This window comes from Drosophila gunungcola, assembly GCF_025200985.1.
Source record: "Drosophila gunungcola strain Sukarami chromosome 3L unlocalized genomic scaffold, Dgunungcola_SK_2 000002F, whole genome shotgun sequence".
Taxonomy (NCBI): domain Eukaryota; kingdom Metazoa; phylum Arthropoda; class Insecta; order Diptera; family Drosophilidae; genus Drosophila; species Drosophila gunungcola.
The window spans coordinates 852,743-874,437 of NW_026453178.1; the positions used below are offsets into that span (position 1 = coordinate 852,743).

The 21,695-nt window shown below is 35.6% G+C and overlaps 1 protein-coding gene and 1 long non-coding RNA gene across 2 annotated transcripts; both read left to right on the top strand.

Moving 5' to 3' along the window:
- Positions 1-6,418: 6,418 nt before the first annotated feature.
- Positions 6,419-7,588, top strand: LOC128257919 (uncharacterized). Its single transcript, XR_008267915.1, has 2 exons — positions 6,419-6,554; positions 6,699-7,588. It is a non-coding gene; the product is annotated as an uncharacterized LOC128257919 (long non-coding RNA).
- Positions 7,589-14,327: 6,739 nt separating this feature from the next.
- Positions 14,328-20,550, top strand: LOC128257904 (probable serine/threonine-protein kinase dyrk1). The gene is given in 4 exon segments (XM_052989152.1): positions 14,328-14,342; positions 15,352-15,585; positions 19,049-19,171; positions 19,480-20,550. Coding segments are annotated over 3 exon segments (1,092 nt in total). The 5' UTR covers positions 14,328-14,342; positions 15,352-15,438; the 3' UTR covers positions 20,302-20,550.
- Positions 20,551-21,695: the final 1,145 nt, after the last annotated feature.

A 21,695-nucleotide genomic window follows, 5' to 3' on the forward strand; every position in this document is an offset into this window, starting at 1 on the left:
AAACCGTCTTCAGTAAATGATATTTTAATTTAAGATACAAAATAGATAGAAAATCTAAAATATGGTTTTCTTCAAATTAAAGAATATTAGAGAACCATATTAATATAATTTTTTGTCCTGAACAATAACAGATTGATACAAAAAAAAAAATTTTTAAGACGAAATTAAGTTAAAGGTTATTAATTAAAATTAATCTTAATATGAAGTATTTAATAAGGGGAATTATATCAAAATGTTGCTCAATAATATTATGCAAGTCGTGCGTTACCTCAAAAACAATAAAAGGCACTTGGAAAACAAAACTTTTTATAGAATAAATACATAAATTATGGTTTCAGTGCAGCTGGCAGTCCCTGTTCAATTCGCAGATGCGGTAGCGAAACAGAACCAGATCACGTTCCCTGTCCCCATGGGTCGCGGGAAAGACTTTGACGCTTGGCAAGTGAAATTGCAAAGAAATCTAAAAATAAATAGCAAGGAAAACTCATTAACTGGCTAGAAAATACTCTTCGTTTGTTAGCAAATATATATTATTGCCCTAGAATTCCTTTAATGTCTGCCAGCATTTTGGTTTTTTAATCAAATTTAAAGTACAATGATGGAAATTAAAATTGTTTTTTATTGAGAAAAAAATGCATATAAGCGTAAACATGAATACATTTTTCTAGCAAAATTTGTTTTTTATATTTTTTATATTATGACATGTTAATAAAATTACTACGTGCATGTTGGTATGTATGTATGTTGTTTAATAAAGTTGTCGTTACTTAATTAAATTTACTATATTAAATTTAATATTGCAATTAGTTTTTTTTTTTATTTATTTATTTTAAATACCTATTTATTACCTCCTGTTTAAATTCAATAAGAATTCGTATTAAATTTCGTATTTTGATGAACATATTATTTAAATAATAACTTAACAATTCTAATTCTTGTATTAAGTCAAGATACAAAAATTAGTGTACTTTTTTCAAGAAGAGTTGCACTTATTGCCGTATATTTAGTGGCACACAAGCTCTTAGTGCAGGAAAATGCAAACCAGACACCGCATGCAAGCAACCACAACATTCGGCCACTTGGATGACGCCTCGCCGTGAAATCGATTGTAGGCAGGGCAGTAGCTTCGTGGCGACTCCCCAGCTCCCCAGTTCCCTGTGACGAGTTCCCCGATCCGGCAATTGACCCGCGGGTCGAGACTGGGGATCCGGCTGCGCCTCAACTGCTTCCATATGCTCCATGTGCCGGGTGATGTGCGGTTGTAAATACAATTTACTCCACTCGGTCGCACACATTCCGATGGCGCATAATTTTATTGGCTTGCCTGCGAAATATACACTGGGATGCGTTCCCTTGACTTCGATGACAGCAAACAGAATCAACAGTCCCTAGGTGGCACCCTGCCCGCCCTATCCATAGTTCTGCCCTCCACATTCTAATGAGATATGGCCCCGGAGTCACGATGCATTTTTCTGGGCCCAACATTTGCAAACAGCAAACGGATGGGCAACCATCTGCCAACACCAACGCCATGGGCTTTATCCACGAGATGCCCCTTGTTTGTGTCCACACTGGTAAAAAAATTATAGTGGTCTTTTGTTAGACAAAGGTAAAAACTTGTATCTTAAAAACCAAATAATAAAATAACTTGCATCGATAAATAAATATATAAAAACAGTTGTAATCAAATCTTTGACTAGAAGTTGAGTTTATAGTTTATAACTTGCCAAGGCATTTTTTTTAAATAGTTTTATTATGTGAGCATAGACCGTATATTTTTTAAAGACTAGCTAAATTCAAAATTGCCATAGTTAGATAATTATGCAAAGAATAATAATAATTATATGGCCTAGCTAAATAACAAATTATGAAAAGAATAATATTAATAATCTGGCCTAGCTAAATAACAAAGCATAATAAATAAAATGGGAAAAATAATAACTTGTTTATCATTAATAGCTTGCCATTTTTTTTAATATTTTATTTTGTGAGCTTAGACAAGCTTTATTCAAAATTGCAATAGATAGAAAATTACTTAAAAAATGTACAATTATATAAAAATAATTATTATGCTACGTTAAATGAAAAATAATAATAAATACATTTCCTGAAAATATATCGTATATTTTAAAGATTTCATTTAAAAGTGTATTTATTAATTTTTCATGTTTAATATAGCACCAAATTATTAAGTACATGCTCACATTCACTTTAAATATATAAAAAGTAAAGCAGGAAACATCAAAATGAATGTATTAATTGCTTTATTTTCTCAGTGCGATGGCACTTATGTTTTGCATATGAAATCGCGCACATAATCATCAGGGACACGGCGGCAGCGAACTCTGACTCTGGTTCCGTTCAGACTCTCGATCCCCCGGCCGCTTGCAGAAATGCTAATTAGGCGTAATTCGCATAAAATTCGCAAACATTTGCTGTCACTGGAGTCCGCTACTCGGGATTCGTTCTGCAGCCAGCTTTTGATTTACGAGTTCCAGTGCCCGGCTCACAATCTGGCCAATCTGGCCAATCTGGCCTATCAACGGCTCATCAACGGATGCCTGGCAGTCGAAAGACCTGCTTCAATCAGCGGTCCATCCGTCATCAGCTCCCTGCTTAATTACTAAGTGTATGTGTAAGCCGATATGATTCAGTTTATTACGAGTTTTGGCCCTAGGTTCAGGTCGCAGTCCAGAGTTCATAATGATTAAATGTGGTTCCTAATTCCTAACCCTCCTTTTGTTCGAAATTCAAAAAGAGTGGGAGTGAAAATGAAATTAGCAACTTTTTAAGAAAATGTATATTAAAATTAAATTTGCCTAGCTTAATAAGTTTTTTAATTATACAATTTATAAGTCTTTCCCAAATCAATTATTATAAAACTCAAAATTATAAAACACTTTTAATATAACCCTTAGTATTTCTAATCGGAAATAATGGATAACATTTTTTAAAAAACACTAAGCAACTTTTGTATTTTTTAGCGGAGTTATTTCCAGAATATTGGGACAAGTTCATATGCCCTAAAAATTGTTTAAACTTAAATTTTTTTTAAACAAAATTTTTTAGCACAGAGTAATAAAAATATTTTTTTTTTCTTTGTTGTTAATATAAAGTCTAAACTTTAGATAAAATAATAAAAGGGTAAAATTTCCAACCAAATATTAAAAACAACAAGAAAATTTGCATTTGATTTTGTGTGAGAAAAGACACTTTGAAGAGTTTTCCCAAAAACCGAATAATTTACATACCGCTTGAGCAACGATAAAATGAATTCCGATTCTCCCTTTCTCCTTCGGTCAAACTTATCTAAATTGAATATCTCGCCGGCCAGATTGAAATTGATAAAACCATTTGCAGTTGTTTGTGTTAATTAAACGGTTAAGTTGTTCGGCGGGACTGTGGGCGGCACTTCTCAATTGAAATCGAGTTTGGCATAGTTTCCGCGGACGAAGTCTGGCTTTATTCACTTAACGCAAGTACTTATCATTCCAGGACGAGCGGGGGCTGGCAACTATTGTCAACTTTCTTGGCCGAAAAGCGCTTCCTTTGCTGCCGCCCGCTAAAAAGGATTTCAATGTCACACCGCCGCAGCTGTTCGACGGATCCTGGATGCTCGGATGGTCCATTAACCCACGGGCGCATCAAGTTTGCCGTGGCGGTCGCCACAAAAGCGGCGAAAATGAAAATTCATGAAACTTTATCACAGCGAATAACCGGAGATGGAGTCTGTTGGAGAATGGAGCCACTCGCTCCACGCTCCACGCTCTACGCTCCACTTTTGTGGTCAATTAACGTCCCTCGAGTTTGTTTTTGTGTAATGAATTTAAATGACCCACTGCGCCGGCTCATCAAGGGCTGCAAAGTGTTTTCCAACAGGACGAAGGAAGGAAGGACATTGGGGCATTTGGGGGGGGGGCATCCCGGTGAGATTCGGACGGCCTGCCTCAAGAGCAGACATCCTAAGCCCGCCCAGCTCTCACACTCACTGTGACGGCACCTGTCGCCGAAAAATTTCCAACAATTTAGCTAATGACCTTCCATGGCGGCTGGGGTCAGTGCTGACTAAAACAGCTAAATAAGCTAATTTGAAATGGCAAAAAAAAAACCACTTAGATTGGAAAGACAAACAAAGTAAATGTACCTTGTCGATATATTGAAATAAAATGGCTATATAGTTCAAATTCATATATTTTAAAATATTCTTTGTTTCTAAAAAGGTTTACTTTAATTTAAAAATAATGATCGATAAGAACTGCAATTTTTACAACCTAAAATAACCCTTTTTTTTAATTAAAAGTAAAGAACAATGTTGCATTAAGTCTTACACTGATTAAAAAACAAAACAGTACAATTAAATAAATCATAATTATAAATTCGATGGCTATTAAATAGCATGATTTAATAATTAAATAATTTCATTAATGTGGAAAATGTTAAATAAAACATAGTTCCTATTTAATTTAAATGCATTTTTATTACATTTAAATTAAGGTTTCAGGCATTAAAATCAATCCCAAAATTAGTCAAATGAAAAGAAATGAGATTAAAATTCAGTACACAATTTCTGGACTGACTACGTTTTTTTAAGAGTGTAAATATTTGTTGTCTAAATTTTTAGACATATTTATCATTTGCCCAATTAAATTAAAATGTCGACATTGATTGCTCTTTTATAACCCAGTAAATTTAAAAAGTTGTTAAATAAAGTGTTAAATGGTCTAAAAAAAAAACTAGAAAGTTTTTCATTTTTCACTCTAAAAAATAGCCAAAAATTGTCAGAAAATTGCTGAGCTCACAGCTCACTTGTGGGGTATGGATTGTGTGTAAATAGCAAATTAATTATATTCCATGCAGAGAAATTAATCAAGCGTAGCGTTGGCCAAACCAAAACCCACTACAAGCTCCAACTGAACTCTATTTAACCCTAAAAACAAGCCACGCCCCCTGCCACCGTCCACCGCCTACATCCACCGCTCAGGTGTGAGCAAGAATTGTGCCCAGCTTGCGGCCATTTCATTAATCACACTCAACACTTAGCAGGAGTCTGGGCCAGGACTTGGACTTGCGTCCTGGGCTCGGCTTGCTTTTGGCTTCGGGAAAGGGCAAAATATTCCCGCCTGTGGCCAATGTCAAATGGTTTTCGGGGGGCCTGTCTGGGCCAACTCAGATTATTTATTATTGTGCATATTCAATGAAGAAGGCGGGGCTGCTGCAATCCTACTGCAGGTGATCGAAAAAGACTAAAAACATAATTGTCTTATGGACATAAGAACCAACATCAGTTGCATTTGTGGAACAACATTTTAAAAATTCAGTATATTCATTTATTTTTTTGTTTATTCGATTATGATTTTTTTGTTTATGTGATTATAGCGTGGAGCTCAGATGCAAAGTCCAAATTATTTTTAGTAAGACCCATTAATTTAGAAACACATTAAAAATTCAAACATTACATACCTTAAATTTATTTAAATTTAAAGCTGTATGGCTGTATATCATGAAGTATATCCAGATATATATATTTCAGTACATTTGTATTACAATTAATTGCCAAAATGATTTAAAAATTAGTTCAAAGATGATGTAAAATCTAAGATTGTCAGGCAATCTACGTGTTTGTAATTATATAATAATATATTAACATGAGCTCGGCCTGGCGATGCTTGCAATATATTCAAATCCTATAAGCTCTTGACTCTATTCTAGACTCGCAAAGCTTCCTGTTTCACACTTTTCTGATTGGGAAAACTGGTGGAGTGGAGCCGATCGCTGCAAACGAAAATCGCTTAAATATGTCAGTTTTTCCGCCAAGAGAGTGAAAAAAGGAACGCGAAGTCTGATCGTCGAACTGAAGTTTCGTGTTTTGTGCCAATTTTTTTCATATTCAAGGCGTTGCCAGACGCACCACTTGGTAATACTTATACTTTTAGTCCCTCTACTGAAATTCTTAGTCCGTAGCTGTTAGTTATAAGCTTTCCAACGATGCCGCTTCTGTCCAAATGGCGCTTTCAAATATATTTAACAAACGAAACTTGGTTTTTATGGTCATAACAGCTCTGTTGTCTCCCCTTAACAGCATCGATTACAGAGGAGCCGCTGGCAGAGCCGTGTTATTAACAGATAACTAAAGCGGGGACTCCAACCGAGGCGTGAAACAAAAGCCGAGACACTTAATAACGAGCTAGGACGCGCACCGATATACTATCGACCTGATTAAGCATATGCGTTTAGTACACTTATTAAACATTAAATTTGGCGGCAATATATTGTCTATTAGCTTTTTTTCAACTGGAAAACCAGGAAACTGTGATTTACTAGAATTTTAAGTTTGTCTAGAATGGATTAATTCAATATATTTATGACCTATCAATGTTATATTTTTGCAAACCAAAAGCAGTCACACTTTTATTAGGGGATCACCAAAACCGCATTTTATTTTAATTAAGAGGAAATCATGAGTTTGGAAGAACAGTTTATATATATACGGAAATCTGTGTTGGAACCATGTAAACGCATTTTTGGCACTGGTTTTAGCGACTGTTTATGGTATGGTAAGTAATTTGGTGCGATCTATGTTTTACATCTACAAATATGCATGTGCATGTAGCAAAATATAAGTGTACATACAGAGGTCAAAAGCAGTTTAAGTACACTTTGCACTGAAACACCATATAAAATGTTCGTCTTTATTTCAGACTTAACAACAACTCAATCACATTTCGAAATTGGTATTATACTAAATGTTCCCGGAATCGTTCCAGAATGGGACAAGAAACGATTTCTCATGTTAAAAGCACCTGATGTACCAGATTCATTTCGGCAGATCGTTTCTCCTGATGGATATATCCACCGCAAAATTTTCTAAAACTGGTTTGACAGGGTTTTGAATGCTTTAGAAACGATTTACTTAAACTTATATCCGTACAATGTTCTTTTTGCCCGATTTTAAAATTCCCGTGGTCGCAATGGCCGCTGGAAGATCCTCCAGTTTGTCCCGAAGTTTTTAACAAATGGAGTTGGTACGCTACAATGTCGGAGAGACCGGGTTTTAACGATGATCATACTTTTTTGATTTATTGCCCAGAATTGGTGATTGAATTGACTAAAGACGCCAAACATTTTAAAGAAGTCTTTAGGACCATGAAATGGCATAGCCAACAAATTAATTTAAAACACATAAATAATCATATGATAAGATCCTTAATGCTCCATCAAATCTCAAACGTTAACTGGGAAAGGAGTGTGAAAAGTCTTGCTGCGGAGATGTGGACCCGTCTTGTGGATCACCTGCGTGCCGGACGACTGGACTATTTTTTAGGCTATGGACACAACAGCTTTGATTGCATGGATCGCGAAGAACTCGATGAATGTCTATCTAAAACTCGAATGAAACTTTTTGAACTTCTCGAATCGTATTCCATCGAATTCGATGATGAAAACCCTGCCTAAATAAGATCGTATATTGCAGTCTATAAATCATTACCCGAAAAACTTCTTTTAGTTTACTCCAAAAGGTATTAATTTAAATTAACAAATAATTTACTGTATTCAACAAAATAATTATGCAAGAATTGAGTATTGAATATCTTAGCAGAAAGCATAACCAAAAAAATGTAAAATTGTTCTCTAAAATATCGTTCTTATTAAAAAAATAATTATGTAACATTTAAAGTACTGAAAAAATTAGACGAAAACATAACAAAAGTGTAAAGTTAAGTTTTGAAAAAGGAGCTAACAAACTTTATTTTTTATCTTTATTTACTTCCATAACTTTTATTTTTATTTAACGAGGAAAAGATTAATCATGTTACATTTGCGGTATTGAAAGTATAAGCAAAAAAAAATTTCAAAAATTAAATATGTTGTGAATATTCAAGTTTTTCATTATTTATGTTATGTACTATAAGCATTGCACTTAAACCGTTTAAATATAAGAGACCAAAATCTGAAATATATAATCAGCCCTTCTGATACACGTGATCAATGGCTTCCTTCCAATGTGACCGAAAATTGAATTTAAAATGTTTCGAAAAAATAAACGAATTAATTATATAAGGGCAAGCCTTTTCAGATTTCTTTATTCCATTTCAACTGTAAATATAAAACAAATGCCAAATGCCTTAATATTTATTAGCTGGGGTTTCTAAACACACACTATCCATCTATTTTATTGGCCAATATATATGCACCAAATAATCCCACGCCAATGGAACAATAACAATTTATGATCATTGACGAAAACAACTGAATATTTAGCCAAAGTAAACAAATGCCAAACTCGTTTAGAGGCAAATTGCAGCTCCGTCTTCAATAAGAAAAAAAAAAACTGAAATCAATTCCATCGAAACCGTAAAGAAACAAAAACCCGGCTGAGTCATTCCCAATAACATCACGAAATGGATAACTCCGGTTGAAGGTGTCATCTTCAAATCACAGTCTAGCCAAAGGTCGTCCTTCCTCAGTTCACACGAACAACAGATCGGAGAAATAACAGCCCACAGACAACATAAAAAACAGAAAAATATAAAAACATCATTGAAGTTGTCGGATCAGCGAAGCGTTTGATAAAGGTTTTTTATGACTTGGCCATTTTGTGAGGCCTTTGCCTTCTCGTGCCGTCGTTGTTTATGATTACTCGAGTAAACACAAAAGTCGACCCAATTACAACTTGTTTGTTCTGAGAGTGAGACGTCAACGTCATCATCCTCGCTCCACGATCATCGACTATGTGCAGATGGCCAGCGATCAGCCACTGACCTTGCCTCCAATTTTGCTCCAATTTCGAGGCATTAAAGCGAAAATCAATTTAAATGGTAGCCGACAAATACCACAAAAAAAAGTGCAAAATAAAGGAAAAACTAAAAGCACCAAAAAACTTGAATTGTAAGCAAAAGGCAGCGGACCACATGACGTATGCTGAATATGCAACAACTGCTGACTTCTCGAAAAAATGCCTTTAGATTTGTATCTCTCGTTATGAGCTCAAGGAAAAGATGAGTTCATAAAAATTGCTGACCGTTGTTGTTTTTTATGAACGTTTCAGAACAGAATGAAAAAATATAATTTTCTAATACAACAATACTCAAAGTAATCGTTAATGTATCGAACATTTTCTTACCTGACTTGAAAATGGTTGTCAATATTAAATGTATAAGAAAAGTTATTTCCTATTTGTTAAAAAAAAACGCAATAAAAAAATGCCTTCAATTAAAAATGTATTTGTAGGATCGTTTATCGTAATAATAATTAACTCAGTTTATGGAATAAAATCTAGCACAGCTAAAATCAGCATTACTAAGTTAATGAAGCTGTCGTAAGAAATAATAGTTAGAAACAAAATATTTTTTTAATTTTATTTAATATATAGAACAATTTTTAGCCTAACTTTAAAATGGCTGTCAGCATAATTTGTTTTTAGCAAAATAATTGCCTTTAGTATTAATATTTATTATTATTATTTATTTCCATCAGTTGTAAAGTTAAATTCTAACAAGTCAAAAATCAACATCGTTAATAATACAACAGAATGTGACACTCTTTTTAAAATTCCATTGATCTCTTATCTAGACCTACACATAAACAGCATGTATCTAAACATTTTCCCCCTAAACTTGGTAACTTGTGGACCAACTTTAGCACGTTGCTGACAATTGTCCTACCTGTTTCGTACCAGATTCTGTTGGCCAACTGGCCGCGGCCGTTCGATTGAGTTCAACTTGCCAAAGGCTACCAGAGCTGACCCTGTTCGCACCTCGTTAAGTTTCCACTGGCATTTGGCAGTGCTCCTTCATAAGTACTCCGGTATCGCGGTAATGTAATCTCCTCTCGTTTTGTTCATGCCATTTTCTGTATGAAATTTCCCCCAAAGCGCTGTCTATCAGCATCATCATCATCCACGGTGAACTTTGCAATCCGATCAGACAGAGTTCAGATGCTTTTGGCCTTCTAGTCTCAGTTTCTTGTATATTTTTAAATGGATCTGCCATTAATTTCAATCATCTCCAACACAGCGTTTGGCATCGTTGTTGAAATTGGTTTTCCTATTTCTGTTTCTTTTGAGTATTTCTTGTCACTTCTCTGGTGCATAATTTGTATGGACATCAAAATGCAATTCAATCAGTATTTCTTGGCATTTTCTTGGCACATTTTTGGGTAATGACTAAGTGGAGTTGTAAATCATAATGGTATTGAAAGTCACAGCTCACGAAATTGTCGGAAATGTTTTAAGTTCTGTAAAGTGGTAGGTTTTCCACACGATTGGTTAACTTTGTTCTTTTGTAAGAAGTTTTTTAAGTGTCCTTCTACGATATTTTTCTTAGGTTAATTTAATATTTAAAATACATACCGACTTTACTTTTTCTCCAAATCGACCTACTTTAAGTTACGTTTTTTCTCAATTCTTCAAAACACCAATTAGTCATGTGCAAGTTGGCGAATATCATAGCGAACTAAAAAAAACCCAAATTTCTCAAATCAAATCAAGCTAAAAGTCACTTGAACGAATGACTGGCAAGTAACCAAAAAAGGGAGGAAAAATATCAGTGAACGTTAAGTAACTGTGGCCAAGTGTACTCAACTAATCCGAAAGTGACAAAACAATTTGGCAAAACAAAGGCAAATTCGCTTTTGACCCATATGCGGCAGATTCTGCACTCCGTTAACCAAAACAATTCAATGGAGGAGCTTCGTCTGCGGCTTCGACTTTGGTTTGATTACAAAACCCATCGACAATTTGCCACAATTTGCGGTGGAGTGAAACCTTTTAGCTTTCGGCCGAGATGATGTATGGTATTTTGGGGTTATTTCGAGAGTGGCCAGGAAGGAAGGGGTGGAGTTGCGCAAATCCGAGACAAAGACTGGGCCTGGTGATGATGATAGATCATGGCGGAGTTTCTTCTTTTTTTTTTTTGCCATTTTTTCGGCTTCTGGCGGATGTGGCATGTGCCATGGCTCCATAGGATGTTCTCCTCCGTTCGAAAAACTTAAAACTTGGACTGTTTAGCATATTCATTGTTGATTGCTGCGACGTGATAATTATCATTCCTACGAGTTCGGCCGCTTTTGCTGTTCTGCCTTTAATTACCTTCCTCTTTTGGGTTTGCATAATTGCATTGTTGTTGCCGAAATCGTCATTAGAATTTTTATTTGCACAATAATCAACGAGTTCCGAAGTCATAAAAAAAGAGAACAACCCGAAACCGAACTGCATTGTTTTTGTGCAATGGCAGAGAATTCTGTTTTTGTTTTTTTTTTTAGGAAGGGGGCAGCGAACTCCAAGCCAGAACAATGAGAACTAAATGCGTTTAACCAAATGTTTGCGGTCTGTTTGCCAGTATTTTTTTTGTTGCTGATTGGGAGATGGAGGAGATTTCGTTACCGGCAGAAAACTGCAATTGACAAATGATGCTGGGGATGAACCAAGTGATGAATGAACTGGCCCAGAGGATGCAGTCTGGAAAAACCTTGAACCACTTGGCTTACACAGATAAATGTGTTGCCATTATTTATTTAAGTTTAAATTTACATTAAGGGGAAAACAATACTGATATTTTATTAAAATAATGATCTAAAACAAAAATTGTGATCGATAATAATACATTTTCCATACAATTTTTCTGTTTCGAACGATAGCCCTTGAAAGTCAACTAAAATATTAAAAAAAAAAAACAAATACCTCAAGTTGAAGAAGATTAAACCTATTCTTTAACGAGCATTTAAAAGTTAGTCTTAATGTTCCCCAATCCCTGCCTATTAGCCCATACTGATATTCTGTTTATTAATATTTTTAAAACACTGATCTAAGATAAAAATTATGATCTATAATCATAAAATATCTCCATAAAATGTAGCTTTTTAGAATGTAAACTCCTAAAAGTCATTTAAAAGATTAACAAAAACGAATACCTCAAATTGTTGTTAGAAAATTATACCTATTCTTTAACGAGCATTTAAAATTTGGTCTTTATATTCTTCAATCACTGCTCATTAGGCAAAATAATAACCTCTTTAGGTTCACAGTAACTCTTAAATATGTAACCCGAACGCACTCAAATCAAATATGCATATGATACCTTTCAAGAATTCAGAGTACTCCAATAATGCTCTATTGATTTAAGCCACAAACATAAAACCACTTGTGGTTAAAATGCGATCAGTTAGAGGTCAAACTTCGGTGACCCTGATGTAATGCCATTAAAGGTAATCCAATTCTCCACACAAAAGATGACTGTTGGCAGGCGAATTAAAAAAACATTTCTAAACTAATTTAATAAATTACAGCATTAAGCTCATTAAGGCTGACAAAAGAATGGAAACGGAAAAGCTGAGCGAAAAATGCGTTTACTGTCATATCATATCGTTCATGGAGACGCGGGAAGCCGACATTTATAAGCCACATAATTACTTGATCATTGTTTTCGTCACGTATTAAACAATTTTCAGAAGAAGAAGCGTTACCGCCACCGCTGATGATTATGATGATGACGATGATGGATCTGCCCGGCTTCAACCTTCGAATGGGTAAAAGTCAAGGTCGCACGGAGTAAATTACCGTCGACTGCGGCGTGTGAAATCATTGGAAATTAATGGGGGTGGTAGGAAAATACTTCTGCACCGATCGATTAATTGTGCATTAGCCACAAATCAATTGGGAAACGAAACCTGATTGGCTGCGATGGAAAAACAGGGGGAGAGTGACCAACGCCTAATGATGATAAGTTATTTTCAAGAAATCCATACGTCAACTCTTGCCCATTTTCGGTGGTCTGGTGCAGTGCAACTGGCGCTGATTAAGGGAATTTCTCACACAATCCAAGCACCGCCGAAACGAACCGCTCTCAAAACTGAAAAGCGAAAAACTAAGCCACGAAAGACGTTTGGCAATGTCTGCCTATCTGACTGTCTGACGACTGCAAATGCTTTGCTTTTCTCGAAGGTGAACCAGAATGCAGCGACCACGTCTCTGGGTCCCAGGTCTTGAGACTCCGTCGATGTCTCAGCAATTGAAGCGCACTCGATGAACCGGATTCGGTTTTCGGATTCGCAGTCGGATTGCCACCGTGCACATCTTTTGAAAGTGAGCGGCGACTGGAACTGCATCAATTCTAGAGCAAATGAATGTCTCTTGCCAAAGGCAGCGATGGAAATTTATTGCAGCATTCTATTTTAATTAGTCTAATTTATGATAATTTTTTGCAAATCGAAATTAAATGCTGTCAAATGATGGGGAAATAAGCCTGGAATCGCTTAAGCATCATGCTCATGCGATTTTAAGTTCTGGCGATGCCCTTATAACGTAGAAAACATTCGATTTACCATTACCAACAATAAAAAAATCAATCGGCAGATACTTTAATTCTAAAATAAAGCAATTTAGAAGGATATTGATATTTACCAATTAAGACCTATGATTTGTAAAACAACAAAAATGGTCTTGAATACATATTTTTTTTTGTAAAAGTTACAAATCTTTACGTATTTACCTTTTCAAGATTTAAAATTACAAATATCTCATATTGTAATAAATTTGTAAAATAAATTTGTATTATATTGCGGGAATTTCTCACTAACAGTTTTAAAAAAAAAATTATTTTCATTATCTAAGAAGTACCTTTTAACACTTAACAAATTTCATTCTGTACGCCTTTCCCTTTCCGCATTTGTTGCTTACCTTTTCCAAGCCAATGCAAATCAAGTTCGTTGCCTAAGTCTTTCGTTTATCCGGCGCTAATGAACGAAAATTTCGCACTAAGCGCGACAATTAAATGGAATTGCCGCCAAGTTGGCCAAGTGGCATCATCAATAAGCTGAAATTTGCACTAATTTTTCGCAGCTTTGCGACACAGCCACAGCAAACATCAACAAACCGCGAAAACAAAACAAAAGCCGACCTGCGGCTTTTTAGTGTGTGGACCCAAACACAAAACAAAAAATAAAAAAAAGTCCCCCTGCACTCATGAATGAGAGAATAACTGCGATTTAAAGAGCCAAATGCGAGACCAGCCGAGCGAGGCATCAATAGACACGATGATTTAGTTTTTCCAGCCTCGTCTCTATGGCGATGAGGTTGCTCTTTGGTAATTCCAACGATGACGATGACGCTGTGGATTTAGCCGCCGCCAGCCTCGCTCATCTGCAGAGAGCCCAAGTCCAAGCGAAGTCGCAGCTCTGCTCTTGAGTATAAAACTAAAATTGATGCGAATTTTTTTACAACTTTTGCATCAACTTCAAACGCGGCAACACGTGCAGAGCCCCAGCGCTTGTTCCTTCGCTCGTTACGATTTTGAAGTGAGTCCCGAGGTCCCAATACGATACGATACGATCGGATCTGCACACGTACAGTACGTTGTGGCGTGTGTTTCGTTAGCGCGGCAAAGTGCGTGGCATTCAAATTGTGCTGCGAGTTGAGCAATCAATTACGCAAATTGGTTCCCAAGAGGAGCAAAAAGTGGTAGAACGAATTGGCTATGATGCAATAGTGAAAATTAAGCCAAAAAGACACCATCTTAAGGCGCGGAAAAACTTTTGAAAAGCGTTTTGTTTCTAACTAACAGATAATACACATTGAAGTGTATGGAACTCTATTAAAATCATAAGTTTAAAGAACTGTAATTTGGTCAATTTAAAGTTAAATTAAAGGGCTCATTTTAAAGCTAACTTTTAGTGATTTTAGCTGAAAAACTTAATAACATTGTTTTTAATAGTATCAGATGTATTTCTTACCTTAAAAATATATATAAATAATCTATAAATATTTTGTTTAAAAGTTTTTTGTTTAAATCCAATAATATTTCAAATCTTTAGAAACAAGTTTTTAAGTATAACCAAGTGTTCAAAAGTTATCTGTGACTTTGAATATGTTCTCTATTATTTAAAAATGTCAAAGTTGACAGGATCCGTAAGACACCAATTTAAGCATGCAATTATAACGTTTTCAAGACAAGCTATTAAAAATCAGGTTCTCGAATACCCAAATTACGATCCAACAATGTGTCTAACAAGAATGCAACGCAATATCGTTAGCTCCGAGTTAAACAACTCGAGTTATTATCAATAAAGTTCCATTAGAAGCATCCAATCCGCCGCATAAAAAGTGAATGCAAAGTGAATGCAGCTGCAACATCGTCGGCAGCAATCGTCGATTGTCCATTAGCCATTGCGGTTGCCTCCTCTCGGCAGCATAATAAACATTTAGATATAAAATCTAATTATATACCGCATAAGCCAAGAAAGAGAAGAAGATGCTTCCTTTCTGAAAGACCAAAAAAGAAACATAATGCTGTAAACAGAAAATTAATATCATCAACCCACTCGACTCGTTTTCTTTCGATTTTCGTTTTGTATTTTTAGATAGGAAAAAAATCACATTTAAATTACGTATTACCCAAAAAAAAAAAACAGAAAAAAAATCACAAAAAAAAAACAACAACAGACATCATGGCAGCCACAACAACAGCGAACAAATCACCGCAGCAACATGAACAGCAGCAACATAGACGGCAGCAACATCTTCACTGGAGCGCCTGCATTTTGATAGTCGTGTTCGGACTGTTTTCGATGCTGGCAGGGAACTGTGTCAATGGGGTAAGCCGAGTTGCCTTCTTCCCGATCCTAATCCCAAAAAGACCTACACAAAAAAAACACCCTTTCCCCTTTTGATCGCTTTTATGAACCGCAATTACTGGCAGATACCTTTTGTCTAAGGGTTTTTATGAGCTTGGGAAATGGCCTATTGAATAATTTGGCCAACATTGATTTGACAACTTCATTGGCCGCGTCTTTTCCCATTTGTACGTATCGTTGCTGTATCAACATGAGCAACAACAGCGGCGGCACACAAAAAAAGTGTCATCTGAGATAATTTCCTACATTCATTCCGAGTAAAAAGATTGCGCACACCATTTGTCTCTTGTTTGATAGGGATCTCAACTAGCAACAACATTCGGCACGCCAGCAACAACAAACTCCCACGCAAAGTTGCAGCCACGGCGGCAGCAGCAGCAGCAGCAACAGCAACAACACCAGCAACAATTACAATTGTTGCCACAAAAAATAGCCCAAAAAAGCGCCTGTGGGCCCCCCTTTCTCCCTTGTGGCCATCTTCTTTTCATGCAGCATGCAATTTTGCAAGTGCAGAAGAGCCCGAAGAGCCAAAATAAAGCCAGAAGAAGCTGCAGAAGAATTGGGGGCGCTGAGGGGGGGGAGCAGCCAACACACGAAGCAGACAACCTGTCTGCCAAAGTGTTAGACAACTTCTCACGTCCCAGGCCAGAAACACACAGAAAAAAGTAAAACCAAAGCTCCCTCAAGATGTGGGACGCCTATTTCTAAAAAGGTGTCGTCATGAGTCTTTCTTCCTCTAATTTAAGTTCACTAACTAAAGAAGGTTGCACAGAGTACTTCAAGTATTTACGAAACCATTTTCTTATGAATTAAGTATTTTTGTACATTTAATTTGAGAAAGATAAGGAATAACATTTTCGTTTAGTAATTTTATTACCAGAATTTAATGCATTAAAGGAAAAGCTTAAATTAAAAATATTTATTTTGAGAAATAACTCACTTGACTTTAATAACAATTAACAAAATCTGTGTTATAACGCTGATTAAAAAAAAAACAAAAAAAATTTCAATGTTTTAACTTTTAAATAGAAATAGCTTTTGAAAAATATAAATATTGAATATATTTTAAGCCACTTATGAAAAAATTTTATTTTGAGGAATGACTTTCACTTTCTTAACAACAGAAATAAATATGTTAGTAGGATTTATCAAAATGATTTTAATCCATCTATGTAATAATATATACTTTGTAGAATCACTTAAATAACACCAAAAATTATTTCATAGTGTATCATTGTTAGACATCCCAAAAAAAAAGGGTAAACAACATTCGCTTTTCCTCATTTGAGGCAATCTCCGTTGTGTTACATTATCAATTAGCCTTGGTTGCCCCTCAGCCGCGCGCTCGTCAAACAGAAATAGAAGGAAAATGCAGGGAAAATTAACCATTTTCCAGTTGTAACTCCCATGCCAAAGTCCCATCATTCCATCTCGGTTAGTTGGCTTAGTCGCGTCCGCTGGCAGCGAGTTGGTATTTAAAGGAAAATGCTCTGGCCAAAGGTTGAGAGTGGAGGGAAATAATTGATGGTGTGCGGGGACTGCGATTGGGATTCGAATGGGCCGAGAGTGGCATCTTGTCCGCTTTTTGGGTTACTGAGGCAATGGGCGGTCTATATAGTTTGTTGTTCGCGTCTTTTGTTGCCGTTGAAAATGTTAAAAACCCCTGGAAAGTTATTAGCGTGAAAATTGCAAGTGATTGAGAAAAGTTAGGACCAGAAACGAGGCAGCTCGAATTCGCAATGCAATCGAAATGGGATTGGAGTAGAAGGGTGCATTCAAGGTGCACTAAGGAAAATGAAAAAGATTGAAAAATGAGGAATCAATCACACATTTTTGAGGTATTTTTAATTGATTTGTGGTTAATTTCTTTAGAAATAAAAATGGGTTTATCTTCTTAACTTTACTAATCTCTAGTGTAAAAAATAAATTAAGAAATCTATATTGATTCTAGTAAGGTTCATGATTATAATTTCTTAAGTCCTAAATATTTTCAATATTTGTATGTGAATTGTTTTAAATTTCGATGGACTGGAAAATGTCCTAAGCTTCATATTTAATTTTAAATAATCTCTTATTTTATTGACAAGCCCGTAAAGTCTTGGGACATCCTTGATTAAAACTCGTTAAAATTCCCCATATATTCCCCAATGTTTCCCATGAAGAAAACCCCTACTTGCAAACCTTTTTCCCACCCCATCAAAGTGCTGCACATTGCCAATCACTTTGCCCTGTCCCAACATCTTCAATTAGCATAAACTCAGCATTAACCCAAATAGGCAAGCGCCGACGGCGGCAACTTTAACCCCTTGAAAGCCGAGATGGGCCAAAAGGGAGAGAGATTTATTTGAGCGTAACGGCGGCAACAATGGGGATAAGAAATCGAGGCAAGATCAAGATAGACAGCCGCCGAAGATGCAACACAAGGGGGCACAAATGCACAAATGAACAACTGAACAAATGAGGCTGGAACCAATGGATGGGTCTGCTCCCTAGCGAGATCGACACAAAAGAATCACATCTTTTTCCAACTTCGATATGTGTGGTGTGGTGTGGTGTGTTGTGTGTGTTGTGGGTGCTGTGTTGTGAGCCGTGTTGAAGCCATCGAGTTTTATTGTTTTATTTTGCACTTTACGGCTTTTCATGGTTTCGTACGCATGAGATTGACAGTTGGTTGTCACATAGTCCCCCCTTCTTTTTTCGCCCCAACCGCCCCCGCAATTATTTGCAACTGTTGCAAGTGCACAATTTTCAACACTCGCTGGTTCTTTTGTTGGTTTCGTTTCTTTTTTTTTCGACAGTTTTTTGGGCTCTTGCATTTGCATTTTAAATTTGTTGTTTGTGTGGCAATTGTTTCAAATTGTAATTTGTTATTGTTTAGAGTTCATTTTGCTGCTATGCTTGGGCAATGTTTGGCTGCCACATGTGCCACCTGCCCCACCTCCCACACTGCCACCCACAATTGAAGGTCGCTGGGCTGACTGCGCTGGGATAATTCACACGAGAGATCTACTAAGTCATAATATAATTCCACATCTGGTGTGCAAGAGAATTACTTTTAACTACATTATTATTTAACTTATAATACTGCATTTTAAATAAACAAAAATGGGGTTAATTTTATGACAAGTTGAATAAAAATTTTGGTGTCAAGAAATCGTTTAAACAGCAAACACTAAAACTTTCTTACAATAATTGTTTATATATATTGATTGAACTCTTTTAAATTTCAATACCTTTTGTTTTTGCAACAACATCAATGTAAAAATTGTATATTTGTTAGTATTAATCATTAGATGTTAGTTCTTTTACAGTTATAGATAAAGGATTTGGCAGTACAAAAATATATATATTATTATTTATGTAATTTATTATTGGATTGACTTGGATTATTTTTAAAATTTTTTTACCCTTTTTATATTTTTAGCAAATCGATGGCTATACTGCTGGTGAGGACTATCCCGCCTACGATGCCGTGCCCAAAGGTCTGGCCTTCAATTGCCAGGGACGCCAGCCGGGTTACTATGCCGATACAGAGACGCGTTGTCAGGTGGGATTTAAAATATTAAACAAAATAATTACCAATATAAAGTAGAACATTCAAAACAAGAACTTTCATTAACCAATTCTGCAAAAGCAAAACAAGTTTTCGAAAATAAATTAAAACTTACATAAAATTCAAAATAAAAGCCAATATAAAGTAAAACTTGCTTAATGGATCACTTTTGGATTAAACTTAATTAATAAATATCCTACAAACTAGTGTTTTTTAGATGTGCAGACAACAAAAACACTTTAATGGTTTATCAATCACCATTGATTATGATTTTTAAATGTCGATTTACTATTTAATTCCAGGTCTGGCATTGGTGCCTCCACTCTGGCCACCAGTACTCCTTCCTCTGTCCGAATGGAACGGTTTTCAATCAGGCCGTAAGGGTCTGCGACTGGTGGTCGAATGTGAACTGCGAGGGCTCGGAGCAACTCTACCAGAACAACGACGAATTATATCGCATCCCAGAGCGCCAGCAGCAGAAGAATGAAGTATGATATGAGGCCGATGATGAGTATAAGATTGGGACAGCAAACGGAACGAGACAGCGCGGCGGAAGACAGCGGCAATTTCAAAAGCAACAGCAGCAGCAGAAGCTGCAATATCAACAGCAGCAACATCAGCAACAACATCAGCAACAACTCAACAGCAACATCAGCGGAATTAATAGCAACAATAGAATCGTAGATAGCAGCGACTACAGTAAAATGACCAAAAATAGCTTTAGAGGTAGCATGAGATTTACCACACCAAGTACCAATCCTCAATCGTCATACTCATCATCACAGCAGCAGCAGCAACATCAACAGCAACAGCAACATCAGCATCAGAAGCAACATAATTCTAGTAAAAATAGCGAAAGAAAATCAAAGCCTAGTAGAGTTAACCATAGAGATAGGGAAAGCAACCAAACTAGATCTAGGAATCGCACCCATAATACCCTTCAATCCGGCAATAAAAACAACAGCAACAGCAACAGCTCACGAGGCAAACAGCGATATAATACAAATAAATTCGAAAATGATGCGGAGCTCAAGGATTACAAGAGCAAGATCAAGAACAAATATAACATCGATTATGATCATTCTTTGGATGAAGAATATGAAATAATCGAGGCCATCGAATGAGTTTAATTAGCTTTGTACTCGTTGTTCTTGTTGTTGTTGTCACAAAAAAACTAAAAACCCTAAATTGACGCTACTTTCCCATCCCAAAAGTTTTGAGTGTTCCCCAAAATTATTCATTGTACATATGTTAAAGAAAAACACATTCCTTTCATTGTTAAATATACACACCAACTTTCATCTTCATTTAAATTTGTAAAGAAAAACTTTGCTTGTGATGTGCACAAGGGCAAAAATAAAATAAAAACAATTTAAAAATAAAACCGACTTTTTATTAATAATATAGATTTGAGAAATTATTAATAAATTTAAAAAAAATTTAAATAAAGTGTATTTTAAGCTTTTTGCTGGCACTTAAAAGGTTTGAAGCACGGAAAACAAAATGTGATAACTATCTTAGCTTTTGTCAGTGATCAACTAAAGCCATTCACAGTTTACAAAAAATAAATAAATAAAATTGCACAATATAGATATATTTTAATTTTCAACACACTAATCACTGGATTAATTGTTTATAAATTTATCAGCATGGTCTTAACCAAGAGTCTTAAATTAAATGTTGTTGTACGTACGCTCAAAAAAAAAAGACTCATTCACACAACAAATTCACTAAGAAATTTAAAATTGTAATGATTTTTGTTTCAACAGAAAATGCAATCGGGCAGTAGGAATAAATTTAAATAACTTCCAGAAAATCTCTAAATCTAGTCAACTTCTTCGAGTTTCCGTTTACCCAATTCTTTGAAACTTGGCAATTACATTCATTTATTCACACAAATCTTTAGGAATTCAAATCCATTCATTGGATTCGTTCATCGAGGGGACTCAACTTACTTGAAATAAGCTTTTGATCATATGGTTTGGGGTTTCAAACCGACAACAAGTGCAATTTTTGAAGTAATCTTATCGTTCTGCAACGCTTTAAGTTTTTACTGTTTATTATTAACTTTATTAAGAAATTCTACCGTAAGTATAGTAAAAGTATATACAACCAATTCAAGTTTTATATACAATTTTTGGGGATTTGTATATTTAATTTTCAATGAAATAAAACTTTTGTCTTACAGATTCTTTCGGAAGTAAAGGAAAACAAAATAGGAAAAGAAGACAAGGAACACATTTGTTCAAGATGAAAGAATGGTTATTCTTATTTTTTATAGATCTTCTTCTATATTACGTGACAATGCCTGGACTGCCAATTTGGGCTTTTTTGCTTTTCACGCTGTTATTTTCAACTCAACCTATAACAAGGTTCGCCGTGATTGCTTTTAACTACGGTGCCAAGACGTATTTACTTCCGTATTGTGATGAATGGCTTACCGAAATGGAAAAAGATTTACAAAATGTGTATAACAAAACGGAATGCCTCGAAAACAGTTCTTAAGCATTTGGACCTA